The 27216-nt window shown below is 40.1% G+C and overlaps 1 protein-coding gene across 2 annotated transcripts in view; it reads left to right on the forward strand.

Moving 5' to 3' along the window:
- fgd (faciogenital dysplasia) overlaps positions 1–26480 on the forward strand; it is a 56730-nt gene extending 30250 nt beyond the window's left edge. Inside the window, exons 2-19 of one of the 2 annotated variants that reach the window (XM_030733986.1) lie at positions 5748–5918; positions 8222–8423; positions 8719–9334; positions 12222–12311; positions 14787–14923; positions 15794–15950; positions 16151–16289; positions 18035–18093; positions 18600–18746; positions 18839–18931; positions 19037–19116; positions 20154–20184; positions 20966–21070; positions 21526–21579; positions 22271–22372; positions 22488–22604; positions 23451–23591; positions 24873–26480. In XM_030733986.1, the coding sequence (XP_030589846.1) occupies positions 5748–5918; positions 8222–8423; positions 8719–9334; positions 12222–12311; positions 14787–14923; positions 15794–15950; positions 16151–16289; positions 18035–18093; positions 18600–18746; positions 18839–18931; positions 19037–19116; positions 20154–20184; positions 20966–21070; positions 21526–21579; positions 22271–22372; positions 22488–22604; positions 23451–23591; positions 24873–25118 (2687 nt within the window). In that variant the 3' untranslated portion in view covers positions 25119–26480. The remainder of the gene's footprint in view (positions 1–5747; positions 5919–8221; positions 8424–8718; positions 9335–12221; positions 12312–14786; positions 14924–15793; positions 15951–16150; positions 16290–18034; positions 18094–18599; positions 18747–18838; positions 18932–19036; positions 19117–20153; positions 20185–20965; positions 21071–21525; positions 21580–22270; positions 22373–22487; positions 22605–23450; positions 23592–24872) is intronic. The other variant, XM_030733987.1, reaches the window with a different exon arrangement.
- The last annotated feature ends 736 nt before the right edge of the window (positions 26481–27216 follow it).

Raw genomic sequence — 27216 nt, forward strand, 5'->3', positions numbered from 1 at the left:
GAATAACTTTTGATGGGCTACTTGTGTAGATGATCTGGAGCCAATTTGGTGTCACTGGGTGAAATGCCCTAGGACAAGTTCGTTCAAATAGCAGGCGTGGAAATCGCAAAAATTGACACCTTCAATTGAAGATGGCCGACTTCCTGTAGGGTTTGGGGTATGGGTCCAAGAGACTTTTTTGTACGTCTTAGTATGTTACATGAGCATGTACATTTTCATACATGTAGATAAAACCTAGCTCCGGGGCTACTCAAAAAACTTGCTATTTTAAGATATTCCGAGCTGCCACTAGGCGGCGCTCTAACGTTTATGGACTTTATGCATATGAGTGTGTTCAGGGCAGCATGCTTATCACACCACTGAAGTTTGAGCCAGATTGGGCAAGTTGGCTTTGAGTTACAGCCATTTTTGTGTTCATGGCGAATCATCGAACTTTGCCGTCCCATAAGGGTCACGCCCTTTTGTCAAAAACTCACAGTTTTGAAAACACAGTAAGTCCAACTTCTTAAGGCTTTCCAGGTGAAATTTGAGATGGTTCTGCTAAACCACCTTGGAGCTGGACCTCCAAGTGTAAAATATGACATTTCCTGTTCCCACTAGGTGGCGCTGCGACTGATATTAAATATTGTCATATGTATGTGTTCAGGGGGGCACCCTCATCCTACTGGAGAAGTTTGATGCACATTGGATCATGTAGGTATGAATGAGAGGCAATCAAAATTTCATGGCGAATGATCAAAGTTCAAAGGGGCATAAGGACCCCTCCCCCTTGGCAAAAACTCACCATTTTCGAGATTTAGATTCCCCTGGGGGTGTAGGTTAGACAAACCAAATATGAAGATGATAACGTCTAAAACCTCTGAGTTATTAGAAAAAGTGTGAGGGCTGCAAATCGCCAAATTTGCATAATTAATTCAAAATGGCGGACTTCCTGTTGGGTTTAGGGCATGGCTCCAAGAGGATTTTTTGTGCGCCTGGACATGATATACATGTGTATGAAGTTTCATTCATGTACGTGAAACACAGCGGTGGGGCTCCAGTTTAGGGGGCGCTAGCGAGCCATTTGGGCGCGCCCTTGCCCGAGCCCATTAAAATACTTAAATTTTCACCAGGTGTGACGCATGTGCAAAGTTTCATGAGTTTTTGAATATGATAAAGCCCCCAAAAAGCCAATTCATTTGCCTGAATAATAATAATAAAAAAAAAAATAATAATAATAAACGAAGCAATTACAATAGGGCCTTCGCACAGTTCGTGCTCGGGCCCTAAAAATTATGGTTAGACTGTAGAAATCAAGAAATGACAAGAAAAATAAAAAATAACAAATAAATAAATTATTGCTTTCTTTTGCCTTCATGCTGGTTTCTAATCTATGGAAGCTTTTCCCCACAACTGAAAAATGCATTTTTTTTTTATATCCATAAGTGAAAATTTTCTCATTTTCTCAGAAGTCTGAATAAGTGCAAATTTTGAGATACCCAACTCAAAATTTTGACATAATAATAATAATCTCACAATCACACATGAAAAATTCTTCTGTTAGCACATTACAACAAAGGTACGAGTCCTAGTAAAAAAAAATTAAAAAACAAAATCTTTATAACACCCCACCCATCCCTGGACAGTTTCTAATCAAAATGTTTATAGGTTTATACTGTTGTGGATAAATCCCAAAACTCCCCTCTACTCTGCTACATCTCAGAGGAAAACACTACTTGTTACTTAAATTACCTGACTTAAGCTTTCATTACTTTTCAAAGTCAGATGTATGAAAAGCTTATAAGCCATGATGTAATACTTTCTTATGGATTGATTTATACATAGAAGCAGAGTTTAGTTTTTAATTTTATTAAAGGTGTATAGTTACTGCTTTTCGTTTCAGTAATGTAGAAAAACTGAGGTTTGGGTCGTTGTTTGAACAATTTAAATATTGAAATGGTGTCACTTTAGACTTTTTGAAAACCCTTACTTTTAGCTCTGGAGGTGCAGACTTTTTTTTTTTTTAACAATTTGTGCTTTCACTTGGAGATTTAAAATAAATCCAGAGGTTTTTGCAACATATTTTAGCTACCTGTCAGCAGTAAAGCAAAGTCTGACCCACTGAGCTGCCACACTACCTTTTCAAATACCCAGAGCATCATCAGTTGTCTATAACAAAACAAACAACAAAAGCAGAATGTAGCATTCCTACCGCTAAATTAATCATCTTTGTTCTACCGTGTCTCGCTTTAAAGATTTTTCCGCTCTACATACCACCTCATTGTATTTTACTGATGTTATCTAGTCTGAACAGACCTGTAATTTTCTTTGAGGAAGAGACACTGAGGAAGTGCAGGTGTGGTCGGCAGCACCCTGGCAACCAATGGTCGCTGGGTAAAAATGTGTATTCTCTATTTGGCGAGTAGTTGCTGAAAGTTGCTTAGGGGTTGCTAGGTGAAAGTGGTCACAAGGGGGGGGGGGTACTGCTGCATCAGAAATCTCCTTGTGATTGCTTTGATCACTAGCATTTTGCCACGGTGGCTGCAGTTTGCATGCAAGATGCCAACTTGTTTGCAGACAACAAAAAGTTTGTGTTGCACTGTGATTAATGCTTTTTGGAGGTGACGGAAATACTGCTGCAGTATTAAAAGCTGATCCTGAAAGCTTGCATTGATTCTTGAGCTTGTGCAATTAACTTCAGTTACCAAATGCACCTTAAGTCTCATAATTTAATTAACTGTCACAGAAAAGAGACCATCTAACTGCACAAAAGGCAAAAACAATCAATCAGACTTGTGCACCTTATTGCGTTGTGCTGACATAAGAGATACATTCCTTAGGTTTTTCTCTCATGAGAGCATCACAAACCCAGCGGTTTATTATGCTCACATGGTTTTCCATGAAAATCAGTGTCTGTATAAATACCTGAAAGTGTCTGAATGTTTCTGTGAGTAAGGTGCACAGCAGCTGTTCATTTTGTGTAGATATGCACACTCTAAAGCAGTATTTCAGGTTACAACTCACAGTCTCGGGCTGAGATTGCTTTGCATTAACAACCATAAACGAACAGATAAGATGTGTAGTGAGTAATTGCTGGCTGAAATTGTTTTTGCTGGGAAATGCTGTCATGTTAACGGACAGCCTTCAGGGTGCCGTGGTAATAAATGTTCTCATATAATTTCTTTCTAATTGTCCTGTTCTTCAGTTACTGTATGGGAGCAAAGGAAATTAATGCGATTATTATTCTCCTTTGTGTTTTCACAAAGCCCTCACAAAATTACAGAGATACATTATTAATATTATCTCTTGAGTCCAAATCAATTAGGTGACTGCCTCAAAAAGACGATTATTACTTTGGTTGTTGTCACTTATGAAAGAGTCTTTTGAGTTCTTTTGCTGTGGGCAAAGTTTGCTGTGTTGTGGGCGAGATGTAAGATTATATGCTGGGATTGCTGGGTTCCAGAGTGACACATAATCACGTCACTTTGGCCCCGGGAGGAGCTGTTTGTATCAGGTTTGTCAAGTAAGCAGACAGGTGCAGGTCCTTGAACACCCCTGGGAAAGGACAGGTGAACATGCGTGTTTGTGCATAATGCAGGATTGGGCTTTTAAAGGACTGGTTAGGGCGTGTATGTCTGTGTTTGGTGGCCACAAAGAGTAGTCTCAGGTGCACAGACACACACAAATACGCACGTGGGCACGCGCATACACACACACACACACACACACACTGGAAAACTGGGAGGGCAGGATTTATTTTGAATTAAACATTGTTGTGTGGAAGATTTCACTTGCTCTTTGGACTTTGGCTATCTGAAACTGAAAGATAGGAGGTAAGGTAATGTTTTTATGGTACTCTTGGTTGTTTGTGTGTTCTTTTATATTGTGCGACTGTTTTATATAATTAGACTGAATTTGCTTACATATTTTACCCGTGTACTGCTCGTGTGTACTGATCTGTGGTTTTATGAGATTTTAATTAAGGAAAAACATGAGTGTCAGCTCCTCTCCCTCTTTGCCGTGTCGTCGAGTTTCTTTTGGTGTTAAGCAGTTTGACACGAGGGCCGGGTTTCGCTCCCAGGTAACCATAGCTACACTGAGTTTCCATAGGTACCAGCCCTTATGCCTCTGTCTTACACTGCAGTTTGTTTTTCCCAGCAAAGACCACAGCCAGTCTTGGGTCAAAATGTTCTTCATCGGGCAGTTATTTGGCTGAAGGACATGCCTGTTCTCTTGATCATAGGTCAAACTTTTCCTCTGACTCATCCCGCACGCCATCTCTGATTTAGAGGTGGCATCAGCAGAAACCACTATTAGAGGCTCGCAGTATTTCTTTAGCTAGGACACAAATGCAAAGATAATCAAAATAAATTTAAAACCTACCTGATGTAGGCACTGATGTGTAATCCTCTGTGTGGAAAGCATGTTTTTCCATCTGTCGTACAAAGCTGAGGGAGCTGTTTGCTTTGTTCCCCCTGCCCTGCTCTTATTCCACTGGTGCAAAGATGGTGAGAACACCTGCAGTGTGCCACATGGGGCAGACAGCGTAACAGGACTCATTACTGACTGAATTTTCTCCTTCCATTGCCTGAAGCACAGCTGAAAAACACCAAATTAGATGTGCCAGGACTCTTGTGGGGGCTCGGTGCAATTTTAGGCTGTAATCCAGGCGAGAAAGAGTCAGTGTGACTTGATCGAATCCATGAGCCTGAAGGAACAGAGCTGTGTGGCTGTAGTTTGTGTAGTTATTATCATAATGTACTGAGGAGCAGCACTTTTTTTCACTGATAACAACAATGCATAAAAGGCTGTTGCGGTATGTTCTTCAAATGAAACCCAGCAGTGTGCCTACAGTACAGATATATGCACACTCTCACAAACAATTGCAGTGCAAACTCTTGGTTTCTTCTCTCTTGACTGGACTTCAGAGAGCTGGCATTCATAGCTAACTATAAGGCCACATACATTGCAATAGTTTGGAGATTCAATTGTGCATGAAATACACAAAAATCTTTGTTGAACTGTAATAGAAATCTACATGTGTGTGTTAACATTAAAACCACATCTTTTAAAGATTTTATGAGATATGTCTGCCAATTTTGAAGTATTTTGAAGTATTAAGGGCAATTTTTGGCTGCACAGTGATCCACTACAGTGAAAATCAGTATAAAGGAAAATTTTGTAAACCGTTGCACAAAATCTGCAGCTGAAGCAGTCCACAGGAACTGCTTGCTTTACCATACTTTGGTCAATGCTAAACACTACAGTGCCCTGTTATTTTAGAAATATTTTTAGCCTTTTTAATTTCAAACTTTGGATGATATCCCTCGATAAGATTTACATCTCACTGAAGGATTTGTTCATATAAACAAAAACTGATAATATCGACGGCCTTATCTTGTAAGGCAGTTAGCTTCTTCAGAAAGTATACAGCCTATTCTCAGTCGGCGTCTACAGAAAATTAGATTTATTCAGTCAGTTACAGGTCTGAGAGTGTGAAGAGAAACCAATTTGCAGCCTCTGCAGCTCTCTGCTGCCTTAGGCCTTGTATTAGGATTGATGCTGCAGAGTTTCTTTTCTCTTCTCCGGCCCCAATGCTATTTGTCCAAGGGCGACACTTTGGAACACACAGAGCTCAAGGTCATTCACCCACAGTACTCACTGCACACCACTGCATTGCTATCGCAGGATTATTCTGTGTGTTCAGATGCACGTTATTATTGTGATCAATACCTAAGATTGTCTTTCTTCTTTTCTTTTATATGCAGACCTCCCTGCTTCCCCTCTGCAGTACCAGTGTGGATCAGTGGACTACCTGTGTTCTCCACGGCTCATCAAGAAAGGTCCGACCCCCAGACCATGTCACGACAAGCCCCCCATCAAACCGCGGCCTCAGCCCCCCACCTCACCCAGATCTCCAACTGCACAGAAACCTCAAGGTAACAATCCTGTGACACCGCACAGCCCCTCGATGGCCAGCTTTGACATTGGTGCTGTCATTGTAAATGAAAGGTGCTGCAAGGTTGGACCCCTGCCATCAAGCTGTGATTTATTCTGCTCTGACAAACACTTTTCTATAACACGGCGTACGTCAGCTGTCTGGCCTCACTCTGCCACTCACAGTGCTCAGTAGGTCACCTCCACAAGAGCTGCTGCTGCTGTAAAGCAGGCCAGTGGCTCCCTAGTGTTTGTTTTTGGGCACGATTTGAAGAATGCTAAATATGAACATATGTTGTATTTAGGGAGTCGCTGGGAAACATACTAGGACATCACACCACAGACTTGTCCCCAATTTTTAAAATGTTCACAACTATTCAAAGTGTTGGCAAGAGAAATTCATGGCTGATCATTTAAAATTGATAATCTGATTAGCATTTTTATCAGAGAACATTTTTGATCAAGAAAATATACAACTTGAGTTTTTTTTTTAAAGGGCCTCAGCCATCCTTCAGAATAGCTTCAATATTTCAACATCCTCCCATTTCTGATGCCTTGATGGTGATGGTAGAGAGTGTGATCTGACATGCTGCCCCAGATTCATTCAACTGGGTGGAGATTATTGGCTGAAAAGGCCCGAACTTGGGCTGCAACTAACAATATTTCAGTACTGAGCTTTCTAAAGTTTACTTTTTCTGGCTTTTTGTTTGTAAAATGTCAAAAACTGTAAAAATAAACAAAGAAAAATTTAATTAACTGTCCAGTCCTGGGCAGCACAGAGGTGCAAGGGTTAGCACCAGCTGTGCCGACCAGTAGGTTCAAATCTATACTGCACCCACATAAAAGTGCTTCAAAGTCTAAGAAGAAAACCAAACAGTAGGTCAAATATAATATAATATAATGCACCTTTTATAAAAATGGGCTGTGAGTAATATTAAAATGGTTTAGTAAAGGAACCACTTGTGCTGTGCTCTGATTGTCTTTCCTCTAGTTTATGAGCTACTTAGGCACAATTATAGTGCTGGTACTGCGTTTTAATGCATACTGTACTTTCCACCCGACAGGATGAACTTCCTCACCGAAATACTTTTATTCAGCTCCGAGCTAATCTAAAGGGAGTGGGAGCACTAAAAGGGAAACAGTAATTCTGTCAGTTTTGAGCGGTGCAGAATCTAAAACTGGGCACAGATTTCTCTCTGGTCTAAAAGCTTTTGTGGTGCAGAACATGCTGAATCACTTAATTATGAATTATATGACAGAAGCCACTAGCACTTGCCCTTCTTTACTTTTGGCTGCATTTCAATGACTTTTTGCAGCTACTATTGATGACACTAATAATAATGGTTTAACATAATGGCTCAGTCAATCTCTTTGAAAATTAATTCATGGACATTAATTAACCATTTAAACTATTCATTCATCCATTTAGACATTGTTTTTGATTGTTGGTGATACAAAATAAATTAGTTTACCAACCAAACAACCAAAAATGTATTTAAATATTGGGCTAAGTTGTATCTTCTTTTTCTTAGCCATTCATAAAATTCTTACCCTCACATGTATTTACCCCTGACTCTAAACATACTGCATATTAGATAATTGAAAAAAAATGTATATAAAACAAATTTGTTGCCTGATGAAAACTTAAACCTAATGAAACTTAAACATCCTTATTTTCATCCTCAAGAAACAGTTGGCCACAAAAATACACACATTATTACTGCATAATGAAAAAGTCTACTCTTGTTTTATCAGACAGTGACACACACACAGAGGGAGGAAGTGTTCAAACTAACAACTGTAACATATCAACACATTTCCTGGTTTCTGACAAAAATGCTTCCTAAAATTAAATATGTAAAAAAAAAAAAATGCAGACATTGTCAGTAAACTTAGCCGGTTATGTGAATCCTGCGTTAACTGTAGCCTACGTTTTTAAGACAGCGCTGTTATTTTTGCATTTGCTTTTTTAGTCGTTTTGCTTTTTTTTTTCTCATCTTTCTTGCGTGGCTCTTTCTTGCGCACATGCTCTCAGCATCCTGTTCTGAAGAAGGAAGTTGCAGATCGCTGACGCTCAGAGTTGATCTTGTTCTGTCCCGCTGCTACATTTTTCTGTCTTGAACTTTTTTGTTTTGCGTTTGTGGTGATTTATCTTGAGTTTTTACAAGGGAACAAGTGGCACAGCTATGGAGGTTTTCTCCCTTGGATTTATTCATGTTACCTGATTGCTTTTGTTCATTTCTGCAGCCTCATGCTTCTCTCTTGCTCTGCTGTTCTTGTTTTGTCTGGACTTGCGCGTCTGTAGTGCCCCCTAAACCTGCGCACCTGCTCGCCCTTGGGCAAGACAAGAAACCTAAGAGAATCCCACCAGCACCCTCCAGGCCTCTGCCAGCACCCCCTCCTCCACCTAAGCCAAAGCCTACGCTAACCCCTTCTGTCCAGGGAGTACTGCCGCAGAGAGAGGCCCAGAAAGTTGGGCTGCTCATTGAGAGGTTTGAAAATTCAAGGTAAGCTGTAAGGAGAAATTTCCCTTGAAGTTTTGTTTGAGTAGTTTGACAGATTTATCATTTACTTTGTAAAGGAAGTTTCATGTTAGCCAGTTTTAAATCTTGTACCAGTTTAAGATGTGGGCTGAGTAATTCTTTTTTTTTTTTCTTTTCACTTTTCACTTTTCACAAGGAAACAAAAAAAAAAAAAAGAGCTCTGCTGAGCAGCCCACAGTATTATCTGTCTAATACATGTCTTCTTTAAAGATGATGTGGTAGTGGGATTTATTTTTTTTTTTGGTTTTTGATTTCTCAGGGTCCCGATCCTTGGGGTGCTCCCACGGTCACAGCTGCACCTGTGTCTGAGAATGGACGCTGCGTCTGACATCACTTCCTCCTGCAGCCAGGACACCACAGCAAAGGTTGCAGCAGACTCCTTCCCTGTGGATAAAACTGCATTTGGCACCTTTGAACGGACTGACGAAGGGTCTGAACTCTCACACCTGGCTTCCATGCGCATCGACGGCACCGATGATGCTGTGGCAGACAGCTGTCCAGATAATGACATCACACAGAGCAATGGCTGCCTCAACGACGTGGGGCGGGGTGAAGGTTCATCCCACAAACTCCTGGACAATCCGGACTCCTCGGAGCAGAACGGGAAGATTCCCAACCGAGACAGTGGCATTGACAGCCCGTCATGTACCGTAGAAGGGGAGGCGTTTCCGAATGAAGATGCCATTGATGAGGAGGATCATTATGACAGCGTCACTGAGACAGAGAGTGTATCCTGCTGCGTTACACTGGACAACAAGCGAGACTCAACGCAGGATGAGGACAGTGACTTGGATGAGGGGAGCAGTGGGGAGATACACTCTCTGACAGACACACAGATTGGGTATCTCACAGATACACACTCAGAGGCGCAAAAAGTGAGTACCTCCCATGCTCAGAATGAGCAAGTCATAACCACACATACCAAAGATCATAATTTCAAGTCTGAATACACACCCCCTCGCTAGATTTGTTTTTCATGTTGTGTGGTAATTTTCAGGGATTTTGATAGCTTGTTTAAACTGAGCACACGTCCTACAAGTTCATCTCAGACTTCACCTCAGACTGTCGTTCACGTAATGGAAAAAGTAGCTTGTGCCTATTATTATCTCAGCCTGGGTGAACACTTTCAAAGAATGCTTCGGTATGAAACGTTAGACACTTTTACAGCCTCAGTTTGGTTGTCACAAGTGGCTGAGCTGTATCTAAAAGGAGCTCTTGTGTTACATGAAAATGATGAATACCTGCTCAAAAGCTGTAACAAAAGCATGCTGTGATTGCTGGGTGCAAGAGTCCACAGACAGACAGTCTCCCCACAGCTGAGCTAAAATTTCAGTTTTCTCCTCTTCTTCACTTGTGTTACAGTACAGTATCGATTGTGAACAACACAGATACCGAGAATAGTTCTCATAGTTCCTTCCATTGGCCTAAGTGGGCTGTCAGTGCTCCCTCCTCTTTCCAGCAGTTTGTGAGATAAAAGTATCCAGATAAAGTCATAAAATATGCTAATATAGAAAATAAAAAGAGATTGTGAAGGTAATGACAGATGAAACTGTCCAATTAGAGGGCCTTTTGTAAGCGATGCTCAGGCTAAAACAGGGACTGTTAGACATCAGAAACCCACGGCAGTGTTTTTGGACAGTAGATTTACATGGCATTGTGCTCGTGGTTGTTAGCAGCAGTTGTCCTTCCTCAGCTGTTTTTAATACTGTAAAACATGAGCAGTCTGTCCACACCCACAGCCTTTTGGGGAAAAGGTATCTATGCTCTTCAGCGCTTCCTGATTCCAGCACTGCTGTGTAGAGGAAGGGTGTGCTAATGTTTGTGTGTGTGAGTGTGGTCGGTAGGCCTTCTGCATCTGTGTGAATATGTCTAACAGCACAGCTGACACGTTGATGGCTCTATAATGACAACCTTTTGACAGAGGATGTGGTTTTTGTCAGTGATGTGAGGTGCAAGAGAGTGACTGAAAACAAGTTCTGCTGACTTTGTGTGCCATCCTCTTTGCAAACAATGAAAACTTTTAAGTTTCACTTTTGTTAGCATAGTAATATTTGACAATGCTAGATTTCCTTACAAAGCATAATCTGTGTGTATGAGCCCCCCCCCCCCCCCCCCCCCCTCAACCATCTGTGCCAGGGCAAGAGTACAGTACAGAGAAGTGACAAAGTAAAGGAAAAACCAACATGAAGCTGCTTAGTGAGATGTCGGGCCATCAGAACAGCTCCAGTGCACACTGGCATTGATTCTGTAGAGGTCAAGGTTTCAGGTTTTTTTGCACAGTAACATTATATAATTCATAACCTGACTTATATAATTTTTTTTGATGAAGACTTGGTTAAAGTCGTGTTTAGGTTTGGGTTAAATGAAGTAATGTAATATTAGTTTTGGAAACAAGGTTGTGTGTGCTTTATTTGGAAGACAGCTGTTGTGAAACCCACACTGTCGCAACAGGCCAAATGTTTTGTGACCTCAATGCGCATCAAGCCTGTGATACAAGGATAAACTACTGCAACATTTCACCTCATCGAGTCAAAGTGAAAGAAAGAAGAACAGCTCTTCAATTTTACCACCGCAGCTATTAACACATCTCATTGGTGTCATCGTTTGCTGCCGCTGAAGCTAAACTGGTGACTGAAATAGCACTTTGTGAATGTCAGTAATGTGAGGGAGATGCCGATGATAGTTACCTCAGCCACAAGCAGAAAGATTTTATGTTTAAGTCCAAGATCCCCTTCAGACACTTGTGTTTTTTCCTACAAGCATTGCTGCTACTTCTCATCAACCCAACCACGAGCGCTACCTGTTTATGCTTTAAGGGTTGTAGGGGTGCCGGATCAGCCCTGGCAGAAACTGGGTGTGAGTTGGGTTACACCCTCACTAATCATCATAGGGCTGACACATAAACGTGGTATTTGAGTTTCCATATCATCTAGTAATATTTTAAATATTGGACCATAATGACTTCCAAAGTAGCAGCGATGTGACAAAATATTCTTGTGTGCATGTCTCGATACTGAAGGTGAGCACAAAGGAAGTTTCTCCCTTTAGCAGATGGATGCGGAAACAGCCTCCTGGTGTCACATTTATATGAATGAGCTTAAACATCAAATGAAGAAGTAAAAAGGACATTTGAATTTTAAGGAACTAAATAAATGGTATCTGTTTGCCATTCTGTTTGGCTTTATAACCTGTGCACATGTTTGGCTGCTAAAAAGAGAGCAGGTTTTTTTTTTTTTTGTCTTTGAACTTTTTGTTATCTCATGTAAATCTATAAATTACAATTGCAGAGTTCTCATGTTTCCAGATGGGGTAACACTGAGGTTGTTCATGCAGCAGTGGTCACTTCAACACTGAACTAAGTTGTTTCTTTTTTTTTTCTTTGAAAAAATTTTTAGTTTCAAAAGATAATTCTCTAAGGGTAGTTGTGCAGTGTAACCTGTGCTGGTTTGCTGTGGTGAATAATGTTGCTTAAAATTATGTGACTGTGGACATGTCAGACTTTTTTTTGTTGTCTAATCGAAGCCATTTTAACCTAAAATATATTTAAAAAGAGATACTGATCTTTTAATATACTCTCTTTTTTCAAATGATTATAACTTTTAAAGTTTAAAGTGCCAGCTTCCTTTCATCTCTGACCACTAAAAACTTTTCAAATAGTGACTAAGTGAAACATTATGTACAAACCTTTGCAGTTATCGTGGATGTTTATCGTTATTGATTCATTGGATGTAATCTTTTGGTGCTTGTCTGTTTCCCTCTCAGTGCTCAGAAGCTCAGAAACTCCTGAATATCGCCAAAGAGCTTCTCCAAACTGAAGAGGCCTACGTAAAAAGACTCAATCTCCTCGATCAGGTAATGCTTTGTTTCCGTGTCTGTCTCTTTATAAAAAGGTTTTGCTTTTATCTGGTTCAGATTTCTATCGCCTAGTAGTGCTAGTGTTGCTATGATTGAGATTACAACTGATCTGTATTAATGCTGGGAGTGAAATCCACTACACACCAACCCTCTGCTGACTGGACTGCTTAGAGCACTGTAAGCACTGTCTTCTATGAACCTCAGTTTGTGTGTATGTAGACTATATTTATACATCTCTACCATAAATACACGTTTGTCATTGCAAACCTGAGTATGCATGCTAATTGTGTGCACGCAGGGTTTTTTTGCGTGATCTGTATTTGTGTCGGATTCTGTGAGCTAAATGCGCACGTCCTGACCATTGGCCGTGTTTCTGACTAGAACACTATTTTGGATACAGCTGTCTCCCTTTTGGTCGTTTACAAAAACATGGTGAATTTTGAGCGTGTGAGCTTCAATAACATGTCTTCTTTCAGAGAAAATGTTCAAAAGATTATTATTTGATTTATGCTAATTAAGCCGTATTTAATTATTTCATACGTTATTTCTATATTCAAACATAAAACTTAAGAAAAACGGAATCATCTTAATGTAAGTAATCAACATGGAATTGCCATGGCGATATTTATTCCATTTCTATCTTCTTAACTTCCCTTTAGCTCCATATTCAGTCACATACTTTGCATTAAGAATAGAACTATTGTAAATGCATAAATGTTGTGCTAAAGATGAATCAAATGTGCCACATTTTTTAAGCTGATCTTACTGAGTCTTGTTATGTATTATGTAATAACCCCACTGTAAAAAAAAGATATGAACTCAGTGAACTTTCTTTCTTACTTAATTACTTAACATTTCCCCAGCTTCTGATTTACAATGTTATTTTCTAGATTAATCTGTTGGATAATATGGTGTGTTAAATATGCCTGTGACAATTTCAAAAAAATAGAAGCTGACAAAGAAGTTACTTGATTGATGTTCAGTATTTTTTTTCTACCAATTAACTAACTGAGTCATAAACCAATCATTTCATTTTATCCTCCACTCAGACCTCATCCTCTTGACTCCTTTGTTAGATCTCATCTCTCATTGGCAATAGGTTGAAATTTGTTTGTTTTCCCCATACCTGGAGCTTTTATTCTACCTGCAGCGTGTTTTATGATGGGAGTTCACTGCCAGTGGTTAAGTTGCCTTCCTCTTTGTATCACAGTGCAGCTATGGTTTACTTGTCACTGAGGGCAGAAAACCTTTATAGTTAACTTCCTGTTTTTGTCTTACAACTTTCACACGAAACTCGTTTCCATGGATACAAGAGTGCGTATCAGTTACTGCGAATGTCAAGGAAGCAAAAGCTGATGGCAGCGATTGGGAGATTTGTGACAGGAGTCGTGACAAATGATGTGTTTGGATAGAAAACTGAATTTAAGCATGAATCTGTTGCTGCTGCTCCCTGCTGAAATCATTGTGTGCTTCATTGGACAGAAACATTTTTTAAACCAACAGTATTGATAGTCCGTTATTGATTCTTCAGTATTGCACTTTCATGAAGTTTAAAAACTCACAAAGGAATAAACACGAGCAGCAGAGGCCCAGATAACCTGGATGTTGCTTGAGTCAAGCTCAGGCCAACACAGTTTGTCTCGAAGCCCTCGTCGGTCACAAGGCAGCCCCGACATGTCTGTATCTATTTGACACTAAATGAGACTGCAGTTTTAAAGAATAATAGTCATTTTGTATTCAGTTAAAACTAGCGACTGATGATAGACTTGTCGGGAAAGTGTTTACTGAAGGTCATAAAATAAGGGAGCTGAAGAGTCTTCTACCCCTTAGACTTTATAAAATTTGTCTTCTTTGTGCAGCCAAAAATTTTTCAAGAGCTGAGCTATTTTTTAACACCCCCCCTTCCTGCTGGTACTCCCACTTTGGCTTCACTTCTCAAACCAAACACTCAGTGGTCAAGCTCCCAGAATCCTACATTCCTTATGCTGCAATGTGTGACATCATTCATTAGACCTCCTTGTTTCTCCTTTAAATTTGTAGTCAAAGCTAACAGTAAAACCCTGATGGCATCATCAGTTTGTTTCCTCAAAGATGCTCCAGAGTGTCAGAAGACATTATTACAGATGTCTCTTTGTGATATGATTTTAAGACCTTTTACACACTAAACATTTAAAAACCCACAAACCCAGTGTGTTAATAGTTGTTTACCTTGGCCTACAAAATCATTTTCAGCACGTTGCTGTACCAGGCATGAGAAATCAGTACAGTTTAGATTCTATACTGTAGCTTATATGGTTTATGTGCACCAGCAGAAATGTTATCTTAGCTTGCTGTCATTCACACTCAAAACTGGAGGTAAACCAATGTTTGCGTATTTTTCTGCCTAGGTTTACATATTTGCTACTTGATCTTGAGCCGAGTTGAGTAGAGTTGATTCTGAGTTTTTATTATATACAAATGTTTCCACTGCAGGTATTTTGCACAAAACTCACAGAGGCTGGAATCCCTCAGGACGTCATTACAGGGATCTTCTCCAACATCTCCTCTATCTACTGCTTTCATGATAAGTTCCTGCTCCCTGAGCTCAAGACACGGATTACAGATGAATGGTGAGGACTAAACACTCGGCATTTCAGTGGCTTTCCTAAAGTATCAGTGTGAAGAGATGAGCCGTTGGGGGGCATTATTGTCAGGTTTTCAGTGGTGTCTGATTTTAGCTTGTGCTTATTTCTGTTTCATACAGACTTACAGGTTGAGGGTAATTTTTTTGCCCTGTTTTTTCCACAGTAAGCAGGAAATTTGCATCCAGTGTGTGATATTGTGCCAACATCAGCCACTCTTGGTAGATAATGACTCCTCTGGAGACCTGTCGCATAATGGCTCCTCTCACATTAACTCAATACAATTTACTAGCTGAAATAAACTTTAAAAAAGAAGGACTTTTACACAGCAGGTCAGAAAAGTGCACCTTAGGATGAAAATTCATAAGGAGGATTCATTTGTGTAATTCCCCAATAACAATCTTGAGATTACTCTCATTAGTTATGAGCCTCTGTTTGTGTCTTCACACTTATGAATGATATAATTGCCCCCAGTATTATCGTATTTATGCTTGTGTAGCCTTTCTTGGTTGTAAAATGGAAATCTGTGAAATTAATCAGCTAAAGAAACCCTTTAATTACACACGCACACACACACACACACGCACACAGAGAAACTTTGTGATCTTTTTCCCAGTAGGCTTCACGAGTTTTCCCTCAAAGCTGCAGCTTGTAGTCTTTACATCTGTAATGCCGTCTATACATTTACATAAACAAGTAGCTGATGTACATGTAATTAGTTAAAATGAATCAGTGCAGCGCTCTTTTGATATAGTAACAAATGCATATAAAGTACTAAGCAAATTGGTATTGCTTTCGCATGGAAATTTGTTTAGGAATCAGCTTGATGGTCTGTTTGTTTGCATGTGTTTGCTGTAGGGAAAACAACCCACGCATTGGAGACATCCTCCAGAAACTGGCTCCATTCATGAAGATGTATGGAGAGTATGTGAAGAACTTTGACAGAGCCATGGACTTGGTCAACACCTGGACGCAGCGATCTTCAGTATTCAAGAGCGTCGTTCAGAATATACAGGTTTCTGTCTGTTTTTGTATCTTTTGTCCTTTAATGCTTGTTGACTACATTCATTTTTTACATTGTTCAACAGCATGCATTGGGAAAAGTCATATGTATTTGTGTTTTCCATAATTTTGTTAGGAATTTTGAGGAGTTTAAAAAAGCGTGCTTTCTGAATTAAACAGTTCAAATCTTCTTCTTTTTTTTGCCACCAATAGAAACAGGACGTGTGTGGGAATCTGACGTTGCAGCACCACATGTTAGAGCCCGTCCAAAGGATTCCCCGCTATGAGTTGTTGCTCAAAGACTACCTGAAGAAGTTGCCTGATGATGCTCTCGACAGAAAAGATGCAGAAAGTGAGACGCTGTTAATACACACTTTTATGATTCACAACTGACAAACTACAGGCTACAGAGAAATCTGCAAGCTCTGCTTTCCTACCGACCTGCTGTGCCTTTGCTTTCACCAGTAATCATTTATCACTAAAGTTTCATATAAATCAGATTGCCAAGATGCACACCCTATGGTTAAAAGAATTATGAAAATAAATAGATGAACATTCAGCTCAGTACAGAGATAATTTAGTTTTCCTCACTGATATTGATTTGGAACAGAAGAATAAATAAATAACAAGAGAAAGCGCTGCCATTCAGCTAAAATCCATGAAATAATTAGCAGTCATCAGGGGAAAAAAACAAAAAGAATGTGAGCAAATCCATATTACCAAAAAAAAAGTGCAGACGAAGCAAAAACATGTCCTGTATAGTTCCTACATTTGGGAGTTATTTGACTCCATAATCGTAGAAGGCCAGGAGGGAAGGATGACAGAAACTGACAAGTATCTTCTGTTCCCCTGACACAAAAAGGGCACAGGCTACAAAACCGCTCGACTGGTCAAAAGGAGCCTATATTCACTTCACCTTGTGTTAAATGTGACAGACTGTTTGAGAGCACTGACACTCTGAAGAAGTCCCTCGGTGCTGTTCTACTTTTCCTCCGCACAGTAAAGACCCATTTATGAAACTGTCAGTGAGCTTTGGTCTGCTTGAAACTATGATTCATGTTTTACCTTTATCTTAATCTTATCACAGTTTTAGATTTATGAAGTGTTGCACTTTATTTCTGTCCTATTGCACATTAATGTTTTTGCATATGAAGGATTAGATTAGATTAGATTAGATTACATGTGCCTGTATCAGTGTAAAGACACCCACACTGAAAGATCAGTTACTTCATTTTTTTTTAGAAGCAAATCTTAAATTTGCTATCATATATCAATGCTGTAAAGGTTTGCATATTTTCAGTTTATACTAGGCTCCTCCCAGCTTGAGATAATGTGTTTATGTGTATGGCAAAAGCTAAAATGAGGAGTGCCTCTAAAAGATAACCAGATCTTATGCTGTGTGGAGACAAGAAGCCTGATTATTGTGATCATTAATAAAATTGTTTAAACTAATTTATTATGAAGATGAATTTAGTACATAAGCCTCTTACGCCTTTGCATGGCAGTTAGTATGATGCCACAATGCTTCACAAAGGTCAGAGTGCACTTTGTGCTGTTTCACCTACAGCCTGGCAGAAGCAGATGACATATATTACATTATCTCATGTCCTCCCACATCCCTGTGTCCATTTACCCAATCCTTAACGTCACCGCACGGTGTTGTTTGGAGTCTGTGGAAAGGATTCTCTCATCCTCTCCAGCTGAACAGCAATTTATCACAGTTGTTTTGGCCTTATTTCCCCCGCCCGTGTGTCTCTTCTGTTTATGTAGGTTATGATTAAGATGGCTGACTCAGGTACTCGCAGGCATCAGTACTAGACTCTTGACGGGCTGGATGCCAGGCTAAAACGCACTGTGTGGTTAATGTTGAGAGTGTGCATCTTGTTAAATTTGTAGTACTGGAATGCCCTTGACAGTTTTTCTGTGAATAACAGATATTTTTACAGGCATGTTCCTGTGTTTGTAAAAGAGATTTCTATCAGTCTGCAGCTTGAGTTTCTGAGAGTTTTATCTTATTAATAACACGACTTTGTTTTTATTAATTCTGGATTTTATGCTCACATGCTTCCACTTGTCATTTGTATATGTGTATTACAGAAGCACTGGAGCTCATTTCTACTGCAGCTAACCACTCCAATGCAGCAATCAGGAAAATGGTAAGGCTTTGCCTCATGCTGTAAGTCATTCTTTAGTTGTTTTTTTTTTTTTTTGCCACCTCTTTTATACATCAACTCTTTCCAGTACTCTAGCACTTGTCTGATTAGGAACTAGATAATGTGTTACCCAATAAGAGAGTGGCTGATGTACAGTCACACAGCAGCATTGCATACAGACAGGAAGCTGCTGTTTCCTGTCTTCTTGTTCACGTCTCGCGGAAGTCTGACAGACTTTCTTTAACACTCGGCCTCCTCATCTTTTCCCTCTGTCTTGTCATGATGCCCCTCACGTCCTTTAAAAAGCTTAAACAAACAAATGTGTCCGCAAATCAATAAAGAAATGTAATATGTGCTTCTACCTTGCAGGAAAACCCAAAAATGAGTAAGAGTCTTAACTGATAACAATATATCTCACACTGAAAGTTTGTGCTATAGCTCCATCTATCATCTCGCTGTAGAGTATCCTCTCAGCTTTTCTGCTTCCTCCTCTTGCTTTATGTTTTTAGGAGAAGATGCACAAACTGTTGGAGGTTTATGAGAGGCTTGGAGGAGAAGAGGACATAGTTAACCCAGCCAATGAGCTCATCAAAGAAGGACATATCAAGAAGATGTCAGCCAAAAATGGAACAGCACAAGACCGATACCTCTACTTGGTGAGAGGCCTGTTAAGTTAGATAAATGTCACATGGGGAAAGACTTTACTCTGTCCTGTTCATCATCTTCATTATTTCTGTCTGTGATCTAGTTCAACAATATGGTGCTATACTGTGTGCCTAAACTCCGACTGATGGGGCAGAAGTTCAGTGTCAGAGAGAGGATTGACATTGCTGGGATGGAGGTATAATCCTGCTTCTCAGCCTGTTCTATAGCTTTTTTTTTCTCTTCTGACCTTTCACTTATTGTCGCAAGTGTAAATGACATTTCCTCTGCTTCTGGGCCTTAGGTGCAGGAGAATGTGAAGCAGAACCTTCCGCACACGTTTGCCATCATCGGTAAAAAACGTTCACTGGAGCTGCAAGCCAGGTAAAGATATATAAATTAACCACAGAGCAAAACACTAGACTCTGAAAGGGAATCTGTTCAATATTAAATAAAAACTAAGACATTATTCTGCAAATAAAGCACCCCATATGGTTTTATAATATCAAATTTGTAATCATTTATACTTCAACCTATTATTGTTATTAAATGTGTTTTACATATGCACATGTATAGCATTATTTCTAAATACTATTGTTTCCACTTGTGATTGCTTTCTGACATTATTCGGTCATGCTTTCACTTCAGCAGAATTACTTAATCCAATCATATCATCCACTTTGTCTGCAGCAGTTCTCTTCCCTCTTGAAAGCGCACTTTAATTGAGGAAAATGGGCTCTGATGTAGGGTTTCTGCTCCTATTTGACTAATAGTCATCCTGATCAATACGGTCATTATGATCCAAAAGGCTGTTTGTTTTAATCCATATGTAGCACACCAACAACAACATGAGCATGTTTCTGTCCCCACAAAGTTTCTCTGTGAAAGCTTTGCAGGAATTTAATTGCAAAAGTTAGGAAAAGCATAACCGCAAACTAGCGTACAGTTAAACTAAACTCTGACTTATCTCTGAGACATATGCATGTTAAATACACATCTTTCTCTTCTGGGATCCTTTGTGTAATCGGAGCCTATCGATGACTTAGGGTTATATACCAGAATTTACCTTTAACACTTTTTTTTTGACTCTGAATAAAAAGACAGACTCGGCTGGTTAGGTGGTGGATAGCATTAGCCAGTTAGCCCCAGTTAATTAAAGTTAGAGTGATGATAAAAATAAGTTATAAACATTTGACTGCTGCTGTGCATGAAGAGACATGGTAACTAAAATCATTTTTATTCAAATTAGCCAGTGAACAAAATTATTTTTGGGCATTTAGCTTGTTATTATTTAATGCCTTGTTTATGTATTTTCTCATTTTTCCACATTTAGGGGCTCATATTGCCCCATTATTTCATTATGATGGTCTGAATGTTTTAATAAGGTAAAATGAGCTCATCTTATTTTTTTACCTTTATAGGACAGCTGAAGAGAAAGAAGACTGGATTCAGGCAAGTTTCACTCATTTTAAGTAGAACACCCACACACATATGAAACAGTCTGCCTATCATGCTCATAGAGCTTTTTTGGGTCTTTGGCTTTGGTCGTTCTGCTTTATTAGAGAATAGAATTAGCAAAGATTTCCGCTACAAACTCATGCAGTGATTGGGAATTATATTCTCTAATAAAGCCCCTCATTATTGCTCATTTAGCCTGTTACAGCAGAGTAAAGCTGATTAATATATTTTGCAGGCTCTAATAGGGGATGGGCAACTAGAGACTCTGTGAAAGGTTTTTTTTTTTTCTGTGTTTTGAGTCAGTATGTAAGGATTAAGGAGGGGCTGAGGTAGCACTTGTTGACAGACTGTGGAAAATAAAGAGAAAAAAAAGGTTTTTGCACACTACTAGCCAGGCTGTTCTCTGGACTGTGACACAGGCCTTGAGGCTGCAGCATTAGGACCATGATGCTTTTTAAGCTGTGATGTCATTGCTGTTGTCATTCGTTTGGAGCGTGGTCAGGGTAGTCAGCATGCCACAGATGCTTTCTTTGTTCTCCGGTCAGACAGTAGAAGGAAAGACGGCTTCTCTTGAGTTCAGAAACAGACTCCGTAGGACCCATAAGACACTTTTTCAACACTCTGTAGAGCGTGCACATGCTGTTTATGCTCATGACAAATGTAAAAAAAAAAAAAAAAAAAAACCTCAAAATCAGTTTTCTCTTTTCTTTCCTCTTTTAACTCACCATCTCGCTTCCTTTTTTTTTTTTTTTTTTGAATCTCTTCTGGTTCTCAGGTGATCCAGGCCACGATTGAAAGACACAAGCAAAACAGCGAAACATTCAATAAAGCCTTCAACAGCTCCTTCTCCCGGGAAGATGACCATGTGCCCGAGTCACCGGTCAGTCTCACTCTCACTTCATCAGGCACATCAGTCAGTTGTCCAGTGATAATGTGCAATGAATCATGCGAGACTAGTGGTACACCAAACAAGCTTGTCATAGCCTGGCCTTTGTCTGCCTGAACAGCTCTCCTTCTATGGATGTGGTAGTATCATACAGACAATATGCTCACTTAAAGAAGCTCGTTATTTCCACGTGCAGAGCCTATGAGTCTCCTCTCCCAGAGCTCTCTCATGACCTAATAGGGAAAGCCCAAGTCAGTGTATACAAAACTATCATAGATCTGCTTTGACCCACTTTGGGCTGCCCTGAGCTGGATCTAAGCCAAGCGTAACTTCACAGAAGCCAGAGGCCCGTATTTGGAAGGTGCAGGCTGACATCTGGTGGTAGAGATAGCTGACTGCAAGCTTCAGCTACTGTTGCTCACTGTGTTTGTCATTCTCCTCCTCTGCAGGGTTTCTGGTCCAACACATCCATGGACTCGGATGGTGAAAGGCTACATGAAAGGGTAAGATACTCTTATAGAGTGCAGCCCTTGTGTGTGCTGCAAAGTTCAATCAAGAAACCAGCCAGAGATAGAAACGTAGTTGCTTGTTATTCAGGAAACATTGTTTTTGCTTGTCTATAATGAATGCAAGAGCAGTGAGACTTATTTTGGTTTGACTGCAAGAAAAGGATAAGTCAAACTAAGTGAAACACCAGTGTAGGTGACCCATGGATTTGTGTATGAGCACTTTTTTTAAAAAAGGTGGTTAGCTGTGTTTGCATTTCAGAGGTTTCTGTTGTTAGGCTGAAGCATACATTACAGTCAGGGTGGGTGATTATGAAGATACTGATAATCTCATTTGCTTTTTGCCATCTTAAAAAGGAAAACAGCATTGCCTCGCTGATCATCCTGCAGCAAACAGAAGTGGAATGGATTTTTTTGTTGTTGTTGTTTTGTTATCTATACAAACATAGGAGATTAATTTTACTTCTTATCCCACATATGTAGTATTTATAACAACAATCTGTGGATATTTTAGTGTGTCTGAGTGGGTGCCTGCCTCTGTCTTTGTTAATAGAAGGGAGAAAAGGGAGACAGAAAGTCAAACAAACATAGGCTGAAGCAAGACAAGCTGTCAGACATTCCTTTTGCTTCACTCGTGCTGAAATTGAACAGGCTGAAGGCCTTTACACACAAATCCCTTTTTTTCCAGAAGAGTTCCAAGAAAAAGGAGAAAGAGAAGCAAACATGTAAAGGCTGCAGTGAGAGTTTCAATTTCACCAAGCGCAAACATCACTGCAAGAGCTGCGGAGCGGTGAGCACAGATGGAACGAGACAAATTTGGGCGTTGTTTGGTGGGATGGAGAGAAAAGTAATGGAACAAGTGGAAATTTCAGACAAATAACTGTTCGCTCTCCGTCCTTCTGCAGGCCATCTGTGCAAAGTGTTCGAAGACCTTAGACAACAAAACGAGCCGAGTGTGCCCCGAATGCTTCAGCACAGAGAGTCCCTGTGCTGGTGAACTGAGGAAAAAAGCTGCACCTGAGGTTAGAACAAAAAATAAATAAGCACACTCACATGCACATAGACTGAATAACATGTGAATAACAGGCTTTTTGCTGCTTTGGCTTATGCCAAGAGGTTATTGTTATTTGTAGGCAACAGCCGCACTGTGCTGATGGCAACAAATAGTAAAAAGCACAGCATTGCTTCTTTAGTCCTGCCTTCTTTAAAGTCACTATGAAATGACTGCACACACATCACTGTACACATTGCACACATACAGTACATGTGCCTGTATCAGTGTAAAGACACCCACACTGAAAGATCAGCTAATCCCTTTTTGATGACTAATATGATAATGAGATCTCAGCTTAAGGCAAATCTGTCGTCTCTGCTGACTCCACAGTCTGGTGGCTTCAGGTGTCTGTATCCCTGTCCCTCTGCCCGTCTGTGGATGGATATACAGTCTGCTGCATTATAACTTAAAGCTGGCAGAACATTAACCCATTATAGCGTGGGTGAAACTATCAAACAAGATTATGATTCAAGTTCATTCCCCCTTGTGTGTCTGTCGAAGAATCCCTGTATGTATCCCGTCTGTAGTGAGATTAGTCGCCACACGAGGGAGCTGTAGGCCATACAAGGGTTAGACAAGGGGCAGCAGAAGCTTTAACACCTATCCATGAACAAATCTCACAGTGTCCTACATTCCTGTTACATAAGGATGAACAGTAGAAGAGCTGCTCTGTCATTGCTCATCAGATTAAATGTTCAAAATATAATACAGACAGGTTGTAATCACATATTTATTCAAACACATTTTAGTTCAATAAGTATTTCAGTAGTGAAATGAGGAAGTCACTGAGCACTGGTCTTGTGTGTGTCTTCAGAGACAGATTTCTTTAACAGCAGACAACTGCATAGTCTGTGGCCACCTCCAAGTGCAGGAGAAAGGGAAGAGCTGGATGAAAATGTGGGTGGCTGTGACCAAGGCTGAGCCACTAGTGCTGTACTTACAAAGCAGTGGACAGGTAAGAGTTAGATACATGTAGATACTCCTTAGAGCGTTGTGATCCTGCTGTGAATCATAAAATATACTTTTTTTAATAACACTTTTACATATTTTATGAACTTTTATAGGCTGCACTTTATTTCACGTTTCTTTTCCCCCCACATTGGAAATAATCTTACACAGACGAGGAGATCACATTTCACTTGTGTAAACAGAGGACAATAAACTACAAAAGTTCATCCACATATCCGCATAACCAGAGTGCGTTAGTCACGCCCTATATATCTGCTAATTCTCCTGCTACACCCGTCTGGCTTTTCTATATATCCTGTCTGCCTCTTCCATTTGAAGCGGGACATCTGTACAGTGTAGCGCCAGGACGTATCACTGACTGTGTGTGAGTCAAATCTGTCCAATCCTGCATGTGCCAGGCTGTCTCTGCACTGTCTGTGCTGCGTAGATTTGGGCCAGGGGATTTGGTTATCCCGAATCTGACCTCAGGTATAACTGCTGTCAGAGGCGCCAGTGCGTTAGTGGGTTTTAGTCGGCGCTGAGCAGATGAAGCAGCTCTTTGAGTTGCTGTAGTTCCTTGAAATCTTGGCTGTGGGTGGAGCAATAAATCTGCTTATAACATCCCAGTGAGATGTGTAAAACAAGTGGTGTACACGATTGCTTTGGAAAAGATTACCCAAGCATTCGATCTCTGTACAGATCATCCATGTACATATATTTATATACTGTTTAATAATAAACGTAGGGAATTCAGGACTAAGGCTAGATAAAAATGGTTTGCATGCTTTTACATATTTTTAAACTTAAAGCATTTGCTGGAGACTGTGATTTTATGTCATTCATAACGAATGGCACAGAAGGAAAGTCAGTCTGTTGAAGCCTTCCGGGGTTTCATTTCCAAGACTAATATCCCAATCCGACTGCAGAAAGCTGCCATTCCAAAGATTAGGATTAATAGGAGTTGGATGAGCATTTCCTGATTATACAGAAAGAAAAAGGGGGAAGGGAGTGATGAGGGCTGGTTTTACTATACATGACTGGTAGAATATATATATTATTCTGCAGCTGAAGAGACAAACTGTCATTTGCATTATTTATAGTATGATTCCCATTCCCTGAAAAGAAGGCTTACTCGAGAGAAACCAACTTTGAATTACAATGTCTTCTGACTGACATATGCTCTCTCTCTCTCTCTCTCTCTCTCTATATATATATATATATATATATATATATATTTTTTTTTTTTTTTTTAATTTATTTATTTATTTATTTTTTGACATTCTTGCAGGACTCAAAGGGGTCGCGAGCAATACCTCTCCCTGGGTTTGAGGTGAGCACGGTACCTTCAACAGCTGCTGAGAAGACAGAGGTCAAACACGTGATCCGACTTAGTCACACTCAGCAAACTTTGCTCTTAAGTGCCCAAGATGCAGAACTTCAGGCCAAGTGGGTGGACTTCCTCTCCAAAGCTGCCCGTGGAGAATCACCCACAGAGGCAACGACGAGCCTGAGTGAACACAGGAAGAGCCAGTAGTGGTCATGTTAGAGCCACCGGACTCCCCGTCCTTCCTTCCTCCCTCTCCTGTGTATAGAGCACACATTACTTGAATTCACTTTACCTTGGCACTTTTTTATTTTGTTTCTTTTTCTTTTCCTTTGAAAAGACCACTGAGTCCTTTGTCACTTCAAACTCATCTTTCTTACCACACAGCTACTTCTTTTTATCCCTCCATCCTTATATATTTCCCAAACACACACACACAAATAAGGACTATGCTACCAACCCACCAATGCCACTGGTTATTATATTTTATTTCTCAGTGTTTTCAATAGCTGGAACAAAGCTTCGAAGAACCTTTATTTGTAATATAGCTGAAAAATTTTCTGTATGATTTCTTTTTTTTTTTTTTTTTTTTTACGATGTAGTTCCTTGTATATTATTCAATGGTGTTGTGAAGCATTAACTCATATATGTCTGTCTTTCCATTTGTGTGGAAGTGTGTGTGTGTGTGTGTGTATGTGTGTGTCTTTGAGTATGAGTCCCCTCTGGTGTTTATTAAGTATTGAATGTTAGTGAAAGGACCCATATCACCTCTCTATTGTGCTGAGCAATGGTGGGTCACTGGGTATTGTACAGTATGTATACTGTGTGGATATACAGTTTACTGCATAGTGTGAATTAAGGAAACAAAGAAAAAAAATAGACATTTTAAATTAAAAGGCACAGAAATGTGTACATTTGTGGCTGGCCACCTGATGCTCCCACTGTCTTACAGACCCTTTCCTCTTCCTCCCTCATACATTGGTAAAATTCCCTTTTTGTCATTATCTTTGGACTCTGTGACCTCTAATCTAAGCCTGAGTGACCACATTTCCACCCTCTTATCTTTGTGACTTGTCCAGATGAAAGAATAGTCACAGGGCTTCAGTTCTGACACTGTGTTGCAGGTTCAGTCTCTCAGTATCTCCACTTGTACACGTACTAAATAAATCCTTTATGTGTAGGTCTCTCTTTCTCAGCATAGCAACCATCTGCCTGCTTCTCTCCTTTTTGGTGATGTGATGGAAACCAAGTACTGTACTGTAAAACTGTTTATTCTGCCTTGTCCCCCATGCCCTGCTCCTATCAGCACCAGCCTTTAAGCAAAAGTAGCAAAAAAAAAATTGTGTCATTGAATCTCTTTGTGCATGTAAACTCACTCATATTTATGTACCTTGCTATGAAATCTTGCCCTTATCCCTCTTTTTAATGCTCCAGAAATTTTCTTGTCGTACTGTAAGTGAGCAGAGTCAGCAGTCAGTGTTTTAAAACATGAATTGTGCACAGTGGAAAAGCATTCGAGCATATCATCAATAAACAGACGTGGTTCGTTCAATACCACACTGTCCAGTAAGATTTATGTCTTGAGTATCTGTGTATAAAAAAAAAAGTTTGTTTTTTTTCCTATGTGAAGAACATACAAGCACACAGACTACAAATGTTACTGATAAAGACAAACAGCACACTAAACACTGCAAGGACAAACACCCACTGGTCATTTTATTAGGTACACCTGTTTAACTGCTCGTTAACAAACATCTGATCAGCTAATTGTGACGATAACCAGCGAGTGTCAGTTCTCTGGACAGAAATGTCTTGTTGATGTCAAAGATCAGAGGAGGATGGCCAGACTGCTTTGAGCTGATAGGAAGGCAACAGTGGCTCAAATAACCACTTGTTACAACTGAGATATGCAGAAGAGCATCTCTGAGTGCACAAAACATCTGACCTTGAAGCAAATGGGCTTCAGCTGCAGAAGACCACACTGAGTGACACTGCTGTCAGATAAGAATGGCAAACTGTGGCTAAAGTTTGCATGGGCTCACCAAAATTGGACAATACAATATTGAAAATGCATTGCCTGGTCTGATGAGTCTTGATTTCTGCTGTGAATGGTAGGGTCAGAATTTAGTGTAAACAACATGAAACCATGGATCCATCCTGCCTTGTATCAGCAGGTCAGGCTGCTGCTGGTGGTGATGTAATGGCATGGGGGATATTTTCTTGGCACACTTTGGGTCCCTTACTACCAACTGAGCATTATTTAAAGTCTAGCCAATTTGTTGCTGACCACATCCATCCCTTTCTGACC

Source organism: Archocentrus centrarchus, chromosome 7 (genome assembly GCF_007364275.1).
Source record: "Archocentrus centrarchus isolate MPI-CPG fArcCen1 chromosome 7, fArcCen1, whole genome shotgun sequence".
NCBI lineage: Eukaryota > Metazoa > Chordata > Actinopteri > Cichliformes > Cichlidae > Archocentrus > Archocentrus centrarchus.